The following is a 20,000-nucleotide window of genomic DNA, read 5'->3' as shown; positions in this document are numbered from 1 at the left end:
TCAGAGAATTATGTTGCAAATTCTCCAATATTCATATACAAATCTAAAATTGATGGCAAAATGAGGGGTGACAGGTTCAAGCTGGCTCCTGTCACTGAGCTTTTATCTGCAGCAGCAACATGCTGTGGGAAACGGATCTCCGTGTCCCAGGGGACAAAATAAGTTAATAACTGCAACACTCGGGTCTATGTGGTCTGTGTCCCAGATTAGTCTGAAGTGCCTTTGTTTTGTCTTCTTGACTGAAGTCAACTTAAATGCGAGTACTTTCCACTCCATCGGGTCTTGGCAACCCTTTTAAATCCTGTGGACCTAACCACTCAGCTGTGACCCATCTATATATATATATGCAGATTCATCTCATCTCATTTTTCTGCTCGAGGCATTTAGTATGTTGTACATACTAGATGAGCTTGCGGAGCTTTGTTTTTTTTTAAAGGAACAAACTTTTGAACAACTTTTCCTCTGCCTACATACTTTTAGTATTGCTAAAGTGCTAATGAAAAAACCCAGTGGTTGATGTTTTGGGATTGTGTAAGAGCGTGAGAACAATCAATGTCTTTGAGGATACCAGACTAATCTCTCAGTGTGTGTGCCTTTGTGTGCAGCCGGTCAGTCACTGTAGGAGAGTTTCATTGTGTACCTCTCTCCCTCTTTCTATCCCAGAGGGCCTCAACTGTATGAATAAGGAGCACGGCTGCGCCCACATCTGCAAAGAAACACCCAAAGGAGGTGTGGCCTGTGAGTGTCGTCCAGGGTTCGAGCTGGCCAGGAACCAGAGAGGCTGCATCTGTACGTGCTCAATGGCATAAAGCTGCCTTTACACTACACACCTACAGTTGGCTTCAAATGTTGCACTGTAACTATGCCTTATGGTTGCATGTTGTTGACCCTGCAGTAACTTGTAACCATGGCAACGGGGGCTGCCAGCACACATGCGAGGACACAGAGAACGGTCCCATATGCAGGTGTCACGCCAGGTACACCCTGCAACCTGACAAGAGGTTGTGTATAGGTAAGCACACTTAGTTGTTACTTTACACTGCAAATGCAAAACATTTTTTGTCATTTTCTGTCGTCTTTAACATTCTTGCATCCATCTTTAAAAACTACTCTTCAAAAGCATATCTAAATCCTCCGATTGGTGTAGCCATATACTGTCTTTTAGTCCAATTGACTCACCAGTAGCTAAATCATTTTCAAACACTATGCAGCCATCATTTAACTCACCCATTATTGCAAATTCTTGCAAAATAAGATTTTAAACAAGTATTTATAATTTCTAAAACAGTTTCCAGAGATACCCAAGTTTTCAAACTAAATTTTGGGGAAATGTATATAAAATGATGCACAAGTTATCTAGAACATTTAAATGTAATGTTATGGTGTAAAAAATGTAATGAACGTGAAAGTTCATTCTTGACTTTGGTAGTTTTTTGCACTCATTGTCCACTTACCAGCTTTTTCCGCACCTTACGGTCTTTGTCGGTGGATTGATTAAAAAGAAATACCGTGAGATGTGGTTGAAAGCTTTGGAGAAAGTAGGTAAGTGGACCTTATGATTTCTTTGTCAAATGGAGTCCTGCGTTTAATTAAAGAGCTTAAACCAGCTGATAATGTACATTGTGCTGAAAGTTTGGAAGATGATTGCAACAAACCTTAAAGCTACTGAAGGGATTAGTTTTACAGTGTGTCTTTCACATTTCTTCTTGGCACTCATAGTTCAAAAAGAACATAATTAACCCCAACTGTCTATCAGTGCTGGCTAGTTGTTTTTTACACAAACAGAAAAGGTTTGACATAGGAATGATTTTTGTTTTGGGTTTAGTAACAATAATAAAACATTAATAATATTTCTTTCCTAATAATAAGAATAATTCCTGTTGGGAATATAACAAATCTAGACTTCATCTCAAGATGTGCACATTGCAGGAGGAGCTTACAGTATGTTGGATTTTGTTTCTTTAGTAATGCGGAGGAAATCTTGATGAAAAAATGAAAACACAGCAACTGGGAACATCTCTGTCTCAATGTGTGCATTTTTCCACACAAGGGTTATGATGAATAAGGATCAGCAGTCAGATATTGGGTAATATCTCTCCCTCTGGCAGCAGTGTGTGTGTGAGGTCCATGCTGTTGTCACAAGATTCACTTTACTGATCTGTTGTATTATCAGACACACACCAAGCCACTGCAAGCTGAATATCTCAAGTGTAAACATGCATCTGGTTACTGAAATGTGACCAACAACACCCGGAGCTGGAGTCAATACAAAAGTCCCACTGCTCGTGTTATTTCGGAAATGTAGTGAATTCATGTAATAATTCTCAGTCTGTTAATGATTCTTTTTTGTGTGTGTCACAGAACGAGATGAAGCCACCACCGAGACCGCAGACCACAACGTCACATCCTTCACTGAGGTGGACAAACGTGTCAAACGAAGACTGTTAATGGGTAACAATTACGCTCCTTCATTCAGAGGCTAACAGCTTGAATCTGTGTTTTATGGGATGGCATGTTGAGCTGCCAGGAACCACTCACAGGTGTTAAACAGGGGTGAGGACATTGGTTTACTATGGCTAGTAAACCAATGCATTCCTTAGTCTTTTGAGCAAACTGTGAAATGACTACACTCTCGCTTTCTCGCCCCCAGTTTTCCCCCTGAAAAATATGCATTTGTGACAGTGTGGTACATTTCACGTTTTCCTTCCATTTGGGGAAGGGTACCGTGTGAATCTCTTCTTGTATAGTTAGTATTTAACAGTTGTGTGATTTTGGGTCACACGATACATGTAAAACACTATAACTTTGGCACTTTACCAAAAACGTGACTAGCACGTAAGCTCTGGGAGTGTTATCCTGTGTTATTAATAATACATGTTGTCAGGGTCAACTAGATGTACCTAATCATTGAATGGATGTATTCTACATTCAAACATCAGTATTTGTAAATGTTTAAATCAATGTTACATACTGTATATAAATTCAATATTTGTCATGGCCTCAAGTGCTCAAAGCAGTTTAGACAATAATTCAAAATCTATGAAAGAAACAGTGTATTTGTAATATTTTTTTGACTCCAGGCCAGGTGTTTTGGAGCATATTGTTCAAAACATCAAGGATCTGTTTTACTAAGAATCTGGTATCTGACACTGAGGAATAAAGATGATTTTTCACGAGAAGGAAGGTCATTCACGTACGTTCACGTTGTGTGTTGTAATTTTCAGAAACTTGTGCGGTGAACAATGGGGGTTGCGACTGCACCTGTAAAGACACATCCACAGGCGTGCGCTGCAGCTGCCCTGTCGGCTTCACACTGCAGCCGGATGGAAAGACATGCAAAGGTCAGACTGCCAGTCCACTAAAAAAACATTCACAGAGTGGAAACACTGATTTAACTCAGTGCATTTGTATAGTCAGTCTTGTCAGGATATCACCCGTTTCCCCACAGATATTGACGAGTGTGAGCTTCGCAACGGCGGCTGCGAACAATTCTGCAGGAACACCATTGGCAGCTTTGAGTGCAACTGCAGAAGAGGCTTCAAGCTGCTGACAGATGAACATTCTTGCCAAGGTAGAAATGGCTCCTGAATTGATTTGGGACAAAATGAGACCTATCTTATCTAAAGGAGATACAAGGGAGTGGGATGTGACACTAGCAGATGTTTGTCATGTACATAGCATGTGTCCATCCTGAGCTTTTCAAGTCTAAAAAGTTTAACCTGTTATTTTATTTTAACACATAGTTTAAGGGATAGTGACTTACATAATTAAAGGGTTTAAGTTGTAGATCATAACGTCAGAATTCAGTTTGTTGTTCTTAGTTTGACAGGATGAGAATATAGATTTATTTTACTGTTTTAATAACTTTAACATCTCCTTGGGATTTAGCATTTTATTTAGTCTCATATTGTGTATAGAAAAGACCTGTCAGTAAGCTTCCTTCCTTGTGTCATGATTTTTGGTAGCAGGGCTACGCTTTTGATCAGGGTCTATACTTTAATGATGCTCACCTGATGCAACTACAATTTAATTTTAGCTGTCTTAATGAATCACTTCCTTCTTTTTACCTGTAATTGCAATTAAAACCCAATGCTGTTTTACCTGATGTATCATTCTCTACTTGTCACATTTCAGTGAAGTGGAAAAATTCAGGATCAAATATACATGTGGGTCTGTGGGTGGAAAGTCCCGCCTGATGAAGATTGCAACTGACTGCCCTGCTATTATGTCCCCTGCCTGATTTTGATTACAGATATAGATGAATGTTTTTTTGAGCGGACATGTGATCACACGTGTGTGAACTCCCCCGGTGGTTTTCAATGTCTGTGCAACAAAGGCTTCACCATGTATGGGCTGGCCCACTGCGGAGGTGAGTCTGCATCGGGTGAAGGGAGCTACACATAACAACTTAAGCGTAACACACACAAGTGCTGAAACCATACAAAAGTGATCATTGCTGTGTTGGAAGAATGGCATTATAATAATGATTTTCCCTTTTCCTCTCAGATATAAATGAATGCAGTGTGAACAATGGCGGTTGTGAGCAGGGTTGTGAAAACACCATGGGTGGATTTGAATGCTTTTGTCATCTTGGCTATAAGCTACACTGGAACAAAAAGGACTGCATTGGTAAGCCAATGCCTTTTCCTACATGAGAGGCACACCTGTTGACTGCTGTTGTCTCTTTGGAAAATTGTGTGACATCCCACATTTTGGACTAAAACTTGGGGGGACAAAAACAGGAGATACTTTGTTCTACTGCTGTTCTCTTCTTCTCTTTAATTCTCTGTCACTTGGCTTTTTCTTGTGCTTGAGTAAAACATCCAAATTGCTACGATTTTCTGTGCCTCTTCTTCCTTTTTACAACCAAAAGTGTTTCTTTTTTTACCTTGGAGTTTTGTTGTGATTTTCATCTAGAGGCTGAGGGTTTCCCACCTGTTAAACCCCTCTCTAAACCTACCTTGAACTGTAGCAAGCAGGAGGGAGGGGACAGCTGCTTCTTGACATGCCAGTCTCAAGTTCACATCAGCAGTGGTGAGTTGGTTCAGCCAGATCTATACATAACATGATTCACCTGTTTACCTGCTGTTCAACAAGTGCAGCTCTAACAGTTTTGCCATATTTTCATATTCCATGAGTACTCAAGAGGAAATGGTTTGGCTTACCATGGCCGCATGTTAACGGTTCAAGGTTTGAACAGGAAACACCTGAGCCTTATTGTCAGTCCCTTCACCTGCAGATATATCATCTTTTTGATTGTTTTTTTCTTATTAATCACATCTGACCTACCAAAAAAAACTGTGCATACACTAGCTCTTGCATTACACAGTTATAGTTAGACACTGTCACTGTCAGTTACAATATTTATTTGACAGATAAAACGCATCACTGTTTTGATCCCTCTTGCTATACTTTGTTTACACTTTTTTCATACAGAAATGCAGATTCTGGAAATTAAAAGTGCAGATTAATGTCTAAATCAAGATTTACACTAACTTTAATTGAGCAACAATTTTGCCCTTGTGGATAATCTTTGTGGTTTTCTCAACACTTTATATGCATTTTAGATTTAAAGCTTCCAGAGGTTCAACAGTCTTAATCGGTCTTCCACAAAACATCTTTTAAGTTGCTGCTGTGCTGTGGCAACCTGAAAGGCGAAGAAGAGCTGACAATACTGATTCACCTTTTCCTTGTTAAACACCAAAAGTGAAGAGGTGGCGGCTGGAAGGCTGTCACAGTGAAGCGGCTGCTCAAAGTCTTTACTAGATAGTTTTTGACTAAGTCACAAGTGCTAATTTTCTACTTGATCAGTTTGGTTGGTGTGAAACATTGCAAGGGATGAATGGTCTCCAATAGAGCCCTGACAAAGCACAGCAAACAATGAGGCTCTTAGCTGAATAGTAAGAACCGTAACTTCTATGACATGTTTCATCCAATCAGTTGACATGACATGACACACCTCGGTCAGTTGCACTATTATGTTTTTTGGCATGATAAAACCCAAACAGCATGGTATCTCCAGATGCAGAACAAAAGTGATGCATCACGAATAAAGCAATCAATTAGAAACGCAATTAGTTAGTAAGTCAAGCTGTTTGAGATTTAATTATTAACATCAGTCTACAGAAGCTCTTCATGTCCCTACACGATGCCTGTTTGCTCTCTCTGACTTGGCTCTTTTGGCATTCACTTTTTTCGGTGTTGGTCGGTGTGTCATGGCCTCTTGTGTGCTTTCAGGGACGGAGGATTCCTACACGGTGACCTGTGGAATGCCTCTGCCCTGCATGGCTGACGCACAAAAGAACAACAGTGGCTTGCATTGCTTAGGCGAGTACAAAACATCTGAGATTTACATCTATCTTTCCACTCTGCCACGCAAAACAGTAACTTAGGAACAACTCAGGCTTCTCTTGTCTCCAGTTGATATATGAGTAGATCAAATAACGTTTTCTGGTCCTCTGTCCTGCAGGTCCTGAAATGGTCATTGTTCCGCGCATTAAAACCACAGCCACTTTTAAGTCCAGCACTGCAAAATGCAACTTAAAAAGAAGTCAGGAGAAACTCAAGGAAAGCTTAAACTCAGCACACTCAGGTAAAGCAATTGCCACACAGCAAACATAACAATGTCTCCAAACATTAGATCACACAAAGACCAGGATTGAAATTACAGCTCCTTGTTACTGGTTGAACAACATTTAGGGTTTACCAAGAGCTGCCAGGATAAAAAGCCACAATCTTTAGAAGACAGAGCAGACCTGAAGGCTGCTTTAAAGTAAACCAAAAACCAAAGGCAAATGTGAAAGAAATTTGTGGGGAAAAGTGATGTGGTTTTGAGTGTCTTGGATGTCTCAGTGCAGCACTTTGTCTGGCAGTGACAGGGGAGGATGTAATTAGCCATTGCATGCCTTTCAGTTAGGTCTGACCTAGCCATCAATCAAATGTGTTTCCGATTGTAGGATTAATTTGCTTCTCCAAAGGGTTTCCGAATGGTATTTTACGTCCCTCATAGTCACTGAAAAGACACATCATTGTTTAAACAAAGGAGTTTGTCACTGGGACATCTCATCCTATTTTCAGCTATCCAATCTTCCTGACAAAAAATGATCAGATTGACTGCATACATTGACTGTTTTAAATCAGTTTATGGTGTGGTGTTTGCTATCAGCATTAAGTGAGTTGTTTCTTTTCTGTAATGCCATCTATGATTTTTTTGTGCGATTGTGTGTGTCTGCTGGCTGTGGTGTGGTCATGGGGGTGTGTGGTTGTATCCCATGTCCACAGAGAGCAGGTTCTTTTTCACTGAAAATGTCCAGTTCAGCTATGTGAGTCTGCGCTGCAACCCGTCCACGCAGCGAACACGCAGCCGCTATGGCAGGAAAGCTGGCGAGGAGGACGGCTCCTGGATAACAGCTGAGTTTGAGCTGGATGTGAACCTAGAGGAGGTAACAGGTTGGTCTCTCTGCGCTTCCTCTCAGCCTGCCTGCAACCTTCGCCTCTTGTTCTCTATCTTTCTTTCGCTGCTGTCTGTTCATCACTAAACAAACCAAACTGTTAAAGTATCTCCTGTTTTGACTTGGCTATGGTGGTGGGCTTCGAGGTTGGGACTCAGAATCAAGGTGTTTTCGTTTTATTTCCTTGAAGTATTTATGGGTTGGCCTGCATTGCTTTTTCCTTGACTTGATGGTGCATTTGTGTGAATGTCTAGGCAAGCATGCAAGCATCCACGCATGAATGTACAATTTACGATTGGTGTGGGAGTTGACATTTTGCTGTTGAAACAAATGCTTCTCTTTTAGCAGAGAGCTGTGACCTGAACTGTGTTCGCCGACGTTCAGAAAAGAGGCTCAGGAAGACCATCAGGACCCTGAGGAAGTCCATCAACCGGGAGCAGTTCCACCTCCACTTTGCTGGGTCTGACTATGAGCTCGCCAAAAATTTGGGCAAGCCAGCTGAACTCCCCGGACACTGTGTGGCGGGACAGGTGCTGGTTGGCAGGAAGTGTGGTGAGATTTTTTGTATTAACTTGTATCAAAACAGAAAGCACTTTAAAGGTTAGGACAGGCAACATTTAGCCCGGCATCACTTCTACTGGAGATATAGATTCTTTTGATCTCTCAAGACTGTATATCCAACCACTTTTGTTACACCTAACACAAGGCAGCAATGTTTCTGACTAGGCCCTATACACACAGTACACTCATAGTCATGTATTAAAGCAATTGAAATGGTCCACACCAGTAAGATATATTTGAACAAGCTGGTTTAATGATTGGATTTGGTGCAGGTGTTGGCCAGATGAGTGCCCTATTTGGTTTGCAGACATGCTGTAATGAGCTAGTTTGAGGCGAGAGCGAGCTCGCATGGAAGAACAGAGAGACTGTTGTTGGCCTTCCAAGCTGTGAGATCTTCCAGCATCTACCTGGGATAAGAGTGTAACATGATAGCAGGTCTCCTGGTAGTTGTAGCCTCCTGGTTGGGTTTTTACATACAACCTGCGATGGAGAACATGTTCATTAAATAAGACCGCACACTGTCAGTGTTTGAGAGCGGGAGGCTGGCATGTGTTTTCTCTGGCTGTTGGGACCGTGTGCCCCTAGTTTCGGGCCTCACACTAAGTTTGCTGCCTGCTGCACGCCGTCTTTATAGTATATCAGTGAGAGGAAACGGGTGTCTTTCTTCTATTGAGATGTCTAAATATTTATTCACATTCAAATGGTATGCGTTTATGTACAATATATGCATGTCTACCACCAATGTTGAGAGTGTCTGACCCAGATGTTTAGTAAACCTCACACAAGTCTGTAAGTATTTAAAGTTTTTGTTTCATGTTGACCAAAACTTGTCTAAAACTACAGCTATCCTTTCTTTGAGATAACGTTTGTAGAAAGAGAACCATTCTGGTCAATGTTAAGCAGTCTATTGGCCATGGCAGGGGTGTAGACATGTAATTTGGGAAAGGAGGAGGGGGGCTGAAAGGCATTCTTCTTAACCTCTAGCTCTTTAAAGGAGCTATATTTTCCCCTCCTCCCCCACCTTTCGCTTTGACTTAGTTCGGAGTGCAGTTTAGTCCTTTTCAGCTTGCCTACTCCATTGAAAACCCCATTTGGGGCTGGTTCCCACTCTCTCAGAGGGATGACAACACAGCCTCCTGTGCATTTAAAGAAATTAGGCTTTCACTTCTGTGCAAGCATTGGTTGTGGTTACTACATTGCTTTATATTCCAGGCCGTTTCTATTTAAACAAAATGTACGCATGATCTAGTTTATTAATTATGTAAATATTCTGTTGTTCAGATGTTTACTTGTACTGTTGATAATTGCCAAAGAAAACGTGACTGCGTCAGAATACATATTTATATAAAAAGTAAAACAAGTGCAATCAGATCAACATTGACTTAGAGAAGTCGTGAACGGTACATGTCATCTATTTGACTGTTGTAGTCAACTTGTTTGCGTGTTTGTTTTAACATTGAAGATGTTTAGGAAGTGCTGTTGATTCAAGCTGGCAGTTTTAATGGTGAACCCCCCCCCCCCCCCCCCCCCCCCCCCCCCCCCCCCCCCCCCCCCCGCCCCCCCTTTCCCCCCAGCTGGGGCCACTTTGCATGACCCCCAGCCACTAAACTGCTAAAGAGAATTGACTTCAGCCACACCATGGGAATCAATTAGCATCAGTTGTTTGGGCCTCGGCTTGATGGGCGCGAGCAGCGATTGGGCCAAACAGAATGGGGGGATTCAGAAACCTGACCCCTTTTATTGGGTTCAGCTCCTTACCACTGTGATACCGTACTGTTTTCCTATGTCATCAAGTAGGCAAAGACTGGGGACTTGAATAGAGGTGAAAGGTCTTTTAAACCTCTTTGGGGCCATCAATTCGAGGACTCTATAGAAGCGTTCTTTGCATTTGAAAGGCTTCAAGGTTTTTTCTCTCTTTCACTCTCACACTCTCTCTTCTCTCACTGCTTCCCTCTGTCAAATAAAAGCTGTTAGAGGACAATGCAATGATGGCTCCTCATGGTCTTTCAGAATAAACAATAGGCTTCAAAAAATGAACTGCTTTTGAGAGACTTACATTTTCTTTCTTTAGAGGAAAAATCTAACAATTTGCTGAGCCACGTATAATGGATCAACGTTAAAGCTTTTGTTGGTCAAGCTTTTAGAGATAGTGGTTTCTCTGCTAACAGGCAGCTTAGAGGCTACAACTGAAGCACATTTTGTGCTAAGGGCCTGAAATTTAATTGATTTATTCTTGGGTGAGATCAGCTTCAGTTTTTAAGTCAAGTTCTTAAGACACCCAGACAGGCACAGTAATTCCCAATTTAATTACAGGCATCACTCTGAATGGGAGGAACCAAAGCAAAAACGGTGCGTTGGTTCCTTTAATCAAGCCTTTGCACTTTTATGAGATAAGAGGGAAACACTGTCTTTGATTTTCTTCTGTTTTTGCTTTTAAAAGAGGCGAGGGTGCTTATGGTGATATAAAAATCTCCTCCCTGATGCACAGCTATGTGTCTGTTGAGTCAAGTATTAGCACGTGTCAGATGTGTGGCTCAATGGCAGCTGTGTTGGTGTTCTTTTGTCTCAGTGATTATGTTTTCCTGTATTGGAATGGTTCGCAAAAGTTTTATTTTGTACACGTGTGTCCTGTCGCATTTGTTTACAGTGTGTTTCTGAAATGTGAAAGACAGGATGCAGACCTTAATTTCAGGAACATGCAGCCTTTTGTTTTATTAGTTTATTAGTAGTAACACTTTATAAGAAATATTATTACATTTAAAGTTGTACTGCTGTTTTTGACAATTCAAATCCACATTTATTACTTTTGTTATCAATCTTGAATTGGGAATGTTTTTATAAATGTTTTGTTATTAACATGTTTTTACCGTCTTTGCTGAAAACGTTTGGCCGCTAAGAACTGTTGAGTTCACTACTTACATTAATTAAATTCAGCCATGACCTAAAATCAGTATAGAAGATCTATTTTATTTTTTAATTTTTTTACTTTCAAAGCTTCTATTGAGGTTTTTGAATGTCAGTTTTTTATGCGACATCACCCTAAAAAACAAACATTTTTTGTTAAAACAACAAAATGCTACGACAGAAAAAACGCTCTGGAGTTATTGGAAATGTTTGGACCACACGAGTTGGACACAATCCTGCCACTGCTGGAATCTCATTTTACAAACAGTACAATACTGGTAATATCAGTGTAGCATAATCTTAATTTATCGCCAAACTGTGCTGAAATACAGGGTTAAACAGAATGAAGAGACAAGCACAAAAAAAGAAGCTATGCAGCATTCTAATGTTGATTTAGAATTTCAATGCCGATGCCACTTTATGAAGCTTCAAACAATTCAGTGCAGCCCTACAAAATATATTTTCTCAGTTTCGATATACAGTATATGTCCTGAACATAATAATCACTGTATCTTGATGTATTTATGACTCATTATTAAAGTTTGTAGTCCTGGTTACTTCCTAAACTTTCAAAGGAGTGAGTGAGTGAGTGAGAGACCATTAAACGTTTTTGGGTGCTAAATTATGCATCCGTATGCACGTGTTTAGGGGGAATTATCTCGGAGGTTATCTCAGTGACATGTAAAGGTTGTTTGACAGAAGACACCGGATAATTTGTAATATACATTTAGAAGATGCCCTGGTGAAAAGCAAAAATAGCGAGATGAACTTTGATAAATCATGAGACAGAAGTAACTTTGTGAGAGGTACTAATTGCACTTTGAATGCATTTGAAGCACTAGTGAATTCAATTCAATTTTATCTATAGTGTCAATCAGAACAGACTGCATCAAGGTCAGTGATACTGTGATAATGTTCATTGCCGGGCAAGTTATCTCTAAAATCTGTCAACAGATTGATATATTGATCAGACTCAGCCTTTAATGTGTTAAGGATGCTCTTTACTGTTTATACATTTTAAGTATGTACATGGTCTTGTTTGATTACACTTGAGAGGCAGTTGATGAAATCTGGGTTACTTGACTTTAATGGTCTTGTCATGCAATTGAACCGCTGTATTTATGGTGTAAATCTACAGTGTGGTTAGGACTCTTTGATTATGTGTGCCCACAGGGCATACGGCTAAATTTGTTAATTCATGTCTGCATTTTACGTTGTCTATCTCCCTTCCTGACACTGATCTGGCTGCTAAATTAATGTAAATTACAGTTCAGTCTGTTTTGGGTGTCCTAACTCAAGTGTTTGTGTTCAGTTTGTGGGGAAAATGTTTATATCACCAGCTCAAATAATCACATTTGTTTCAACTTGGTTTTATACCACAGCATTTTTGTCAAGAGAACAATAGATATGTTCGAGCTCTAAAACAAAACTATCAGCTCTCAGCGATGTCACAAACAACCACAAGCTTGGCTGTTCCTGGGGAGAAACATCGTAGGCCTAAATTTTAAATGTGCTCTGTGTCTATAGTCAGGGATGCCCATTTGTGTACTTGTAAATCATTGAATTAGTAACCTTTAATCTATCTTGGTGTCATTCCCCACCTGTCTGTTAGTGAGCTGCAGTGTTGGGAGTTACTACGACGGGGATCAGGGACGGTGTGTGTTGTGTCCAGCTGGAACGTATCAGGACGAGGAGGCACAGTTGTCTTGTGAAATCTGTCCTCGACCTGAAGGAAGAGAAGTCTCCAAGGTGGTCGGAGCCCGAAACCTGTCCGAGTGTGGAGGTGAGACAGTCAACTCAATTTTACTTATGTAGTTTAAAATAACAAATGTGCCTCAAAGGGTTTTACATTCCCTACAGCATTTGGCACCCTCTATATTTAGATTCCTGTTTCAGATAAGGATAAACTTCAAATAAAAAATTCAGTAAGGACAAAATGGAAGAAACCTCAGATAGAGCTACAGAAAAGGGATCACTCTTCCAGACCAGACAGACATTGACATTAAAGAAACAAACAGTAAACAATGAGAGTGAGCCAATGGGAAACACACGCTACAAAGGCCCTCCGCCTAAATCCAACAGGGGACATTTCCGTTGCATGACATGCATCCTAGACCGCTAGACCACATTTATAAGTTAAAACAAATAACTAGATATAAAATATTCATCAGTGCAAGACTCAATGTGTTTATAGCCATTAAAGAAAGAATATGCCATTTTAAGAGAAATAAATCTTTAAATTTGTCTTTTAGAATTTCATCCTGTTGGTAATAACAATTTGTTTGAATTATACAGCATTTTTAAAAACGTACGTACAATGAAACAAAAAGATCTGAAAAAAAGCCAAAGGGAGATAAAATGTAAAATCTGGAACAAATAAAGAAAAAGACAGAAAAAGTAATAAAGGCTTGGAAGGACACAAAATGTGGAAAACTGTTTTTTGAATATGAGCCACACAGGAAGCAATGGTGTCTCGATAAAGATCTCTCACCGGCGGATGTTCTGCTTTGTGTAAAGCCAAAGAAGCTTGAGCTTAGATGTTGAAGATGTGTTTGAATTTAAAAGGTGAACTCGGCTTATTTCAGCCCCTGAATAACAGCAGAAGGAGCCACCATGTTTTGGTCTCCCCCTGTGCTGTTATCGGAGTCGCTTTGTAGCTGAATCTCAGATCCCATCTCCTCTGTTAGACTAAACAACAAGAAGCTATCAGCAAACTCCCACTGGCTCCCAGTTTGTCTTAGTCACCCAGGAGGTACACTCAGGGGCGTTACACTATACACTGCAGATACAAAATGGCATCTTTCCATTAACATTTGCTTAAGCTTGACCATATCTCATCTTTATAAAAGTGGAGAGTATTTTCCCTTACATTTTTTACAATTTGAAAGGAAACTAATCCAAGTGCAGCTCTAAAGGTTTTGTAAAAGAAATCAAATTTGACCAACCACATGGCTGTGTCTAACAGCTTACACTGTGACTTTTCCATATGCCGGTGTGTGTTCAGGTCAGTGTTCCCCGGGTCAGTACTCTCATGACGGCTTCACCCCCTGCCTGCCCTGTCCACTGGGAACGTACCAGCCAGAAGTGGGACGCACCTCCTGCTTCCCTTGTGGAGGGAACTTGGTCACAAAGCGCAGTGGTGCTGTTACCTTCCAGGAGTGTGAGACTAAAGGTATGAGAGTAATCTGTGTTAATGTTGTTTAAGGCTCAAAAACGAATAACTCCAGTTTAGTTCAGTGTCTCGTAGTTTAACATAAATGGAGGGACTGAAACTTTATGAAAACCTGTCAAACTAAACTAAAACAAAATTGAACTTCTGCGATTGTTCGGTTAAAAAACAAAAACAGCAACATCATCAAGCTGCATGCTGCATGGTATCACTTCGTTGCTCAGTCTATGGAGTTTTTTTGGGCATTGACAGGAACTCTACTGCCCTCTGCAGCTGTTGTATTTTCTGTACAATCAGGCGCTTGATTCACTTTCTAACTGTGCACCTCCTAGATGTCAATCTTTCAGGAACTAGGGTAAAAGGTTTTGGTTTTTAGCTCGATGACAGTGAACTTTTTGTTTAATCCAATTTGTTTTTGAAAATTTCAATTTGAGCACAACATGGCAGACAATTTTCTAAACCCATTGATTAGCATGTGATCTAAAAAGCAGTAAAACACCCATATTAGAGTTATAAATTAGATTTAACCCAACAGTGAACATTGGGAGTGGTATATGGACTAACATCCCTCTATCACTGTCATTTGCTCATGCAGTCCAGTGCTCTCCAGGACATTACTACAACACCAGTACACACCGCTGCATCCGCTGTCCCACGGGCACGTATCAAGTAGAGTTTGGGCAGAACTACTGCATCGCCTGCCCTGGAAATACCACCACTGACTTTGATGGCTCCACTCACATCATGCAATGCAAAAGTATGTTTGTCTGTGTACGCAGTAATGCCTCTGAAACATGTACCATTTATTTTGGGATTCAATTCCAGAGAATTTACCTTGCTGCACCAAAAACATCATCAATCTGACACATCTGTGTTTCACTTTACAGACCGACAATGTGGGGGAGAGCTGGGAGATTTTACTGGTTTTATCGAGTCCCCCAACTATCCAGGGAACTACCCAGCCAATGTGGAGTGCACCTGGACCATCAACCCACCGCCCAAACGCAGGATCCTTATTGTCGTCCCAGAAATCTTCCTGCCTATTGAGGACGAGTGTGGGGATTACTTAGTAATGAGAAAGAGCTGTAAGTTTGAACTGTGTGTGTATATGTGTGTGTTTGTGTGAGTGTATTAATTAGCAAAGACTATACCACCAACAGGTTAACTATTATTTTAGGGTTAAGTGTTCAAGAAGTTATTTTACATCAGCATAGTCAAAATGGTATCAAAATATCTTTGGCTAATAGGATCCATGTAGTCTCGCTTTGCCAGACCCTCCTCCAAAGCGCGCTGAAGGAGGGTCTCGTTTAATGGCATTTCTTTAAACCAATCAGAATCATCATTGGCTGTGCTAAACTCCGCACAGAGTCACTGCAAAATAGACTTGCGAGAGAATACTCAGATTGCACATTTAGTCTAGCTAGCTGTCTCCATTTGCCATGCAAAGATATGAGGAGCAGTCAACCATAGTCTTAAAATTACAACACAAAGAAAGCAGATGAAACGGAAAATCCATGTATCCGGCGGAGTTTCCCTTAGCACAGGAGCAATCCCAGAAGTGGAACGCAAAGGATATAGATCCGTGTTACCAAGGAGAACCAGCATACACTAATGTGTCATTATCTTGTTAGGCTACTAATTACTTAAAATCATGTTGTAAGCTATTTAAATACGCTATCCTGTGCACACACATCTTCATTTAACAGCTCTCTCCAACTCTGTGACAACCTACGAGACTTGTCAGACATACGAGCGCCCCATCGCTTTTACCTCCCGCTCCAAGAGGCTCTGGATCCAGTTCAGGTCCAACGAGGGAAACAGTGGGAAAGGCTTCCAGGTCCCATATGTCACCTATGATGGTAAGAAGATGTTTTGTGCTATAACGGTGACGCTGCTACAACAGTGAGTTGTCAAATGTGGTTTGATTGGGGCGGCCTATGGCTCACCCAGTGGGAGCGTTCGCCCCAAGTGGGCTGAGTCCTGCAGCAGCCCGGGTTCCGGTCTGACCATCTCTCTCTCTCTCCTTTCTGTCTATACGCTGTCACTAATAAAGGGAAAAGCCCCGAAAAAATCTTTAAATTTTGATGGGTTGCATTAATACGCTGTTCATACCTTGTTTCAGAGGACTACCAGGAACTGATAGAAGACATTGTCAGAGATGGAAGATTATATGCTTCAGAGAACCACCAGGAAATTCTCAAGGTATGTCTGTGTTGCTTGGCCGGGTTATGATGCTTGCGTGGCTTCTTATACTGTATGGGGATACTTTTGTTGTGTAACTGTGCTAATGTTTTGCTGCTTCCTGTAGCTCTGCAAGGCTTACTGAGAAAGCTTATTTGTCGCTCTAGATCTCTGTATGGTGTCTTGTTGACTTCTGTCTGTATAATTTAACCTGTACTAATGTCTTGCTGTTTCCTGTTGCTCTGGTCTAAAATCATCTGGCCAATGGATTACAGTTGAACTAGCCAACACTGGCACATTTACGGAAATGTTAATTAGTGTGTTTTGTCTTTTTTTTAAATAAAGAATATGAATAAGAATAAGTAGGTAGAAATGGTTAACAAGGAGCACTTGTTGGTTTTGTGTTGTGTTTTCTAACTTTGGACCAGAGTTAGCTAGAACATTTGACATGTGGTTGGGATTATTGCTCAAAAAGTGTTTAATTACTGTCTTTAAAATAGTGCAAATCAATATATTTATTATAATATGTTATCTTCAGCTTTTTAAGTCATCCCACTAACCACAGGAAAAGAAATAAAAAGTTACAACCATATCCATCCAAATCTACACATAATATATATATATACACACGTGCACGCACACATACACACAAACACACACACAAAGAGAAGGTCAGAAAAATAGAGGCAAAAAGGGTTTTGCACCAGTCTGATGAATATTTTGGGAAATTGTATGCCTTTATTACAGAGCAAAGAGTAGAGAACTGAGGACAGAAATGAACCAGTGATATTACAAGGACATGGTTCCCCATCTGAGGTGTTTATATTATTGATGATTCATTAATCATTACTTTCCTCCACTTGTCAATTAGCATTTCTGATTATTTTGTTCTGGGGTCCAGTTGAAAAGCCCGATGGCCGCCAACCTAAAGCCAGGTTCTGTTTGAGGTTTTCATGCCAGCTTTTAGGAGAATTGTTGGGTCTCTAGAAATTATATTCTGATCTAACTTCTGTTATAATTAGACACAACTAATAAAATTGAATTGAATACATTTTCTCATCAGGACAAGAAACTCATGAGGGCGTTATTTGATGTCCTGGCCCACCCACAGAACTTCTTCAACTACACAGCACAAGAATCAAGAGAAATGTTCCCCAAATCCTTCATCCGCTTCCTGCGCTCCAAAGTCCTGAGATTCCTTCGCCCGTAGGATGGGCAGTTTTCTGGATACTTCATGAAAAACCTAAATTAGATACTGGACACGGTATCTATTTTATCCACTGACCCCTTTAAGAATATTTTGTAGTTTCTGTTTTCACATGGAGCAACACTAGAGTGGACTACACACCTGATAAAACTGATCCTGAGGAGAACGTGGACAAGTGGAGCTTTCAGTGGGAGAAAGGGTCAGTGGTATCGTGGCCTTCCTTAGACGGGGATCTGGATAACTTTGTTTTGAAATTTGGCGTCTGTAATGACTTTGGGTTTCAAAGTTACCAACAATGCTAATAGCATCATGATGAAAAACAAATGCTGTAGCTAAACAGATATATACTGAATGCCAGTAATGCTGTATATAGAGGTGTATCTAGTTTTAACATAGACTACTTTTACAGGTAGAGCTTAATGACAGAAATACTGCTAAATGTCAGAAACAAATATAGCACAAATGTTTTCTCTGGAACATTAGCACTACTAAAGTAGTGGCACCACAAGAGCAATTATTCAGATGAATGTTTTGTATATGATGTTAAAAGTTTTAGGTGAAATGCTAGCTACTAAACTTTTGACAGTGTAGCTTTGCTGCAATTGGTGGTGGCACATGTATTCAATGTTCCAAGGTCTGTGAATGAGTGCTACTGCATTGAAAAATGACACCAGAATTCATCAACATATTTTGTATTGTTTACTAGCAACCAAAGACAACAGAGTACATGAAAATAAATGAAAAGTCCTGTAAAATAGAATTGAGCTATTCATCTGTCATAGATGCCATGTGTATGTATATTTTTTATTGTCTTGTACATCTAATATGCTGTAAATAAAGATAGGGAACTTATTTTGTGTTTGTATTCCCTTTCCCCACTTATCTTTTTCTGTTTTTGTGCTACACACACACACACACACACTGACTGCTGACTCATCCGCAAGACAACGATATTTAGACATAAATACCCCCCCCCCCCCCCCCCCCCCCCCCCCCCCCCCCGGTGATTAAGGTTTTATTTTATGTGTATTTAAAATAATACCTAAAACATACCATGATAAGCTGTACTATGGGATGTGAGAATGATATAATAATAGTGCTAACAGAACCCGACCACACAAGCTTACGACCACAGTTTGTAAAATCTGACATAGCGAACGAAGGGGTGCGTTCGTTTTGGCTTACCCGGTCATCAGCAAGGGCGGAGAGTTGCCCGTCTTTCATGTCTCAGAATTGTGAAAAGTAACTGATTTTAATAACTGAATAATGGATTGACATTTTATAAGTCAGGTTTGGCACGAAACCAAACGATACGAAAAAGACAGCTCCTCGGTTGTAGGTATTTTACCGCCCACCAGGGACTCATTATTGTCATAATCGAGCTCATGTGGTCTTGTGTGCGGAAACCGGAAACTACAAGTCAGCTGCTGGGAAGCTGACTGTGTTTATCTCTAAATAAGCTTGATGGCTAAAGCACTCAATTTTTAAGGTGTTTATTACTCTGCTGGAGTAGCTAGTTTCTTGGAAACAGTTGAACGGCAGGTCTTTGGAAAGTCTACAGACTGTGAAGATGAAGTCTGCATTTCTTCTCGAGGCTCTCTCTTTGGCTTGTTTTGTGCTTTTCACCCTAGTGACAGCGAAGGTAAGGCTAATGGTAGCTAGCAAAGGTTAGCTAGCGTTAGATAGAAAATAGTGATGACATCTCATCTCTTTAAATCTCCCGTAAAGATAAATTATCTCACCCTATAGTTAAGCGTAAGAATACCTTAAAGTTACGTAATGCTAATTCTTGTTATCCTGAGGTTGAGACTTTTTCCTGCGATGCTCCGTGTTGCTAAAGCTACATCTTGCTAACGTTACATTCTAAACAGACAATAAACATGAAAGTAGGGTTTATTGCACGACTGTTGTAACTACAAGACTGTTGTAGTCTTAGCTCTGATTGTATTCTGAATGTATGTAAGGAAGCTAACCGCATCCACAACCTCTTTGGCTGCTTGTAAACCAATAACCAATGGTATGACCAATATTTTGGTATTAGGGCATTACTATTACTACTAAGCGATAGAGTAGCATTGTATGGAGGGCACAGGGGCGTTTCTAGGATTTGAGGAGGTTCGGGGCTTAGCCCGGACCTATTTAAATAAACTGAATGCAATGCAAAACGGTGATTGGCTTGCCCAGCTTATTAATAGCCAGTGTATGTTCATTTCAGTTTCCAGCTTCCATGTAAGTTAGATGTCAACAACATTTGTTCTTAACATAACTAGCCTAGCAATCCAAAGGCCAGTGTTTAGTTTCCAGATACTGGATGTGTGCTGACTTGTGATGTGAGGGGTCACATTTTGAACATTAAACACTTAATTTACTGCATTCTGATGAATTTTTATGCACCAATTTTTACCTTTTTCTGAAGCTGTGTGTGCTGGAAATATCTTTATGTAAAAAAAGAAACAAAGATTACAATCCAAATATAAAAACATAATGGAATATATTGCAGTAAAGGTCTCAGGCATTCTGAATTGCT

At 40.4% G+C, this 20,000-nt stretch overlaps 2 protein-coding genes across 5 annotated transcripts in view; both read left to right on the top strand.

Moving 5' to 3' along the window:
• The window catches only part of scube2 (signal peptide, CUB domain, EGF-like 2), a 20,558-nt gene extending 2,233 nt beyond the window's left edge, over positions 1-18,325 (top strand). For 2 of the 4 annotated variants that reach the window (XM_034881814.1, XM_034881725.1), the window contains exons 5-23: positions 664-789; positions 896-1,012; positions 2,362-2,451; positions 3,225-3,341; positions 3,449-3,571; positions 4,253-4,369; positions 4,507-4,629; positions 4,918-5,034; positions 6,238-6,327; positions 6,470-6,592; positions 7,282-7,449; positions 7,797-8,003; positions 12,529-12,699; positions 13,921-14,088; positions 14,681-14,842; positions 14,973-15,170; positions 15,792-15,944; positions 16,208-16,287; positions 17,330-18,325. In XM_034881814.1, the coding sequence (XP_034737705.1) occupies positions 664-789; positions 896-1,012; positions 2,362-2,451; positions 3,225-3,341; positions 3,449-3,571; positions 4,253-4,369; positions 4,507-4,629; positions 4,918-5,034; positions 6,238-6,327; positions 6,470-6,592; positions 7,282-7,449; positions 7,797-8,003; positions 12,529-12,699; positions 13,921-14,088; positions 14,681-14,842; positions 14,973-15,170; positions 15,792-15,944; positions 16,208-16,287; positions 17,330-17,476 (2,597 nt within the window). In that variant the 3' untranslated portion in view covers positions 17,477-18,325. The remainder of the gene's footprint in view (positions 1-663; positions 790-895; positions 1,013-2,361; positions 2,452-3,224; positions 3,342-3,448; positions 3,572-4,252; positions 4,370-4,506; positions 4,630-4,917; positions 5,035-6,237; positions 6,328-6,469; positions 6,593-7,281; positions 7,450-7,796; positions 8,004-12,528; positions 12,700-13,920; positions 14,089-14,680; positions 14,843-14,972; positions 15,171-15,791; positions 15,945-16,207; positions 16,288-17,329) is intronic. The other 2 variants (XM_034881918.1, XM_034881993.1) reach the window with 2 other exon arrangements.
• A 522-nt stretch (positions 18,326-18,847) lies between these two features.
• The window catches only part of tmem9b (TMEM9 domain family, member B), a 6,802-nt gene continuing 5,649 nt past the window's right edge, over positions 18,848-20,000 (top strand). The window contains exon 1 of the mRNA XM_034883939.1: positions 18,848-19,115. Coding sequence (XP_034739830.1) covers positions 19,044-19,115 — 72 coding nt within the window. The 5' untranslated portion in view covers positions 18,848-19,043. The remainder of the gene's footprint in view (positions 19,116-20,000) is intronic.

This window comes from Etheostoma cragini, chromosome 1 (genome assembly GCF_013103735.1).
Source record: "Etheostoma cragini isolate CJK2018 chromosome 1, CSU_Ecrag_1.0, whole genome shotgun sequence".
Taxonomy (NCBI): domain Eukaryota; kingdom Metazoa; phylum Chordata; class Actinopteri; order Perciformes; family Percidae; genus Etheostoma; species Etheostoma cragini.
This window is presented reverse-complemented; position numbering and strand designations above follow the sequence as displayed.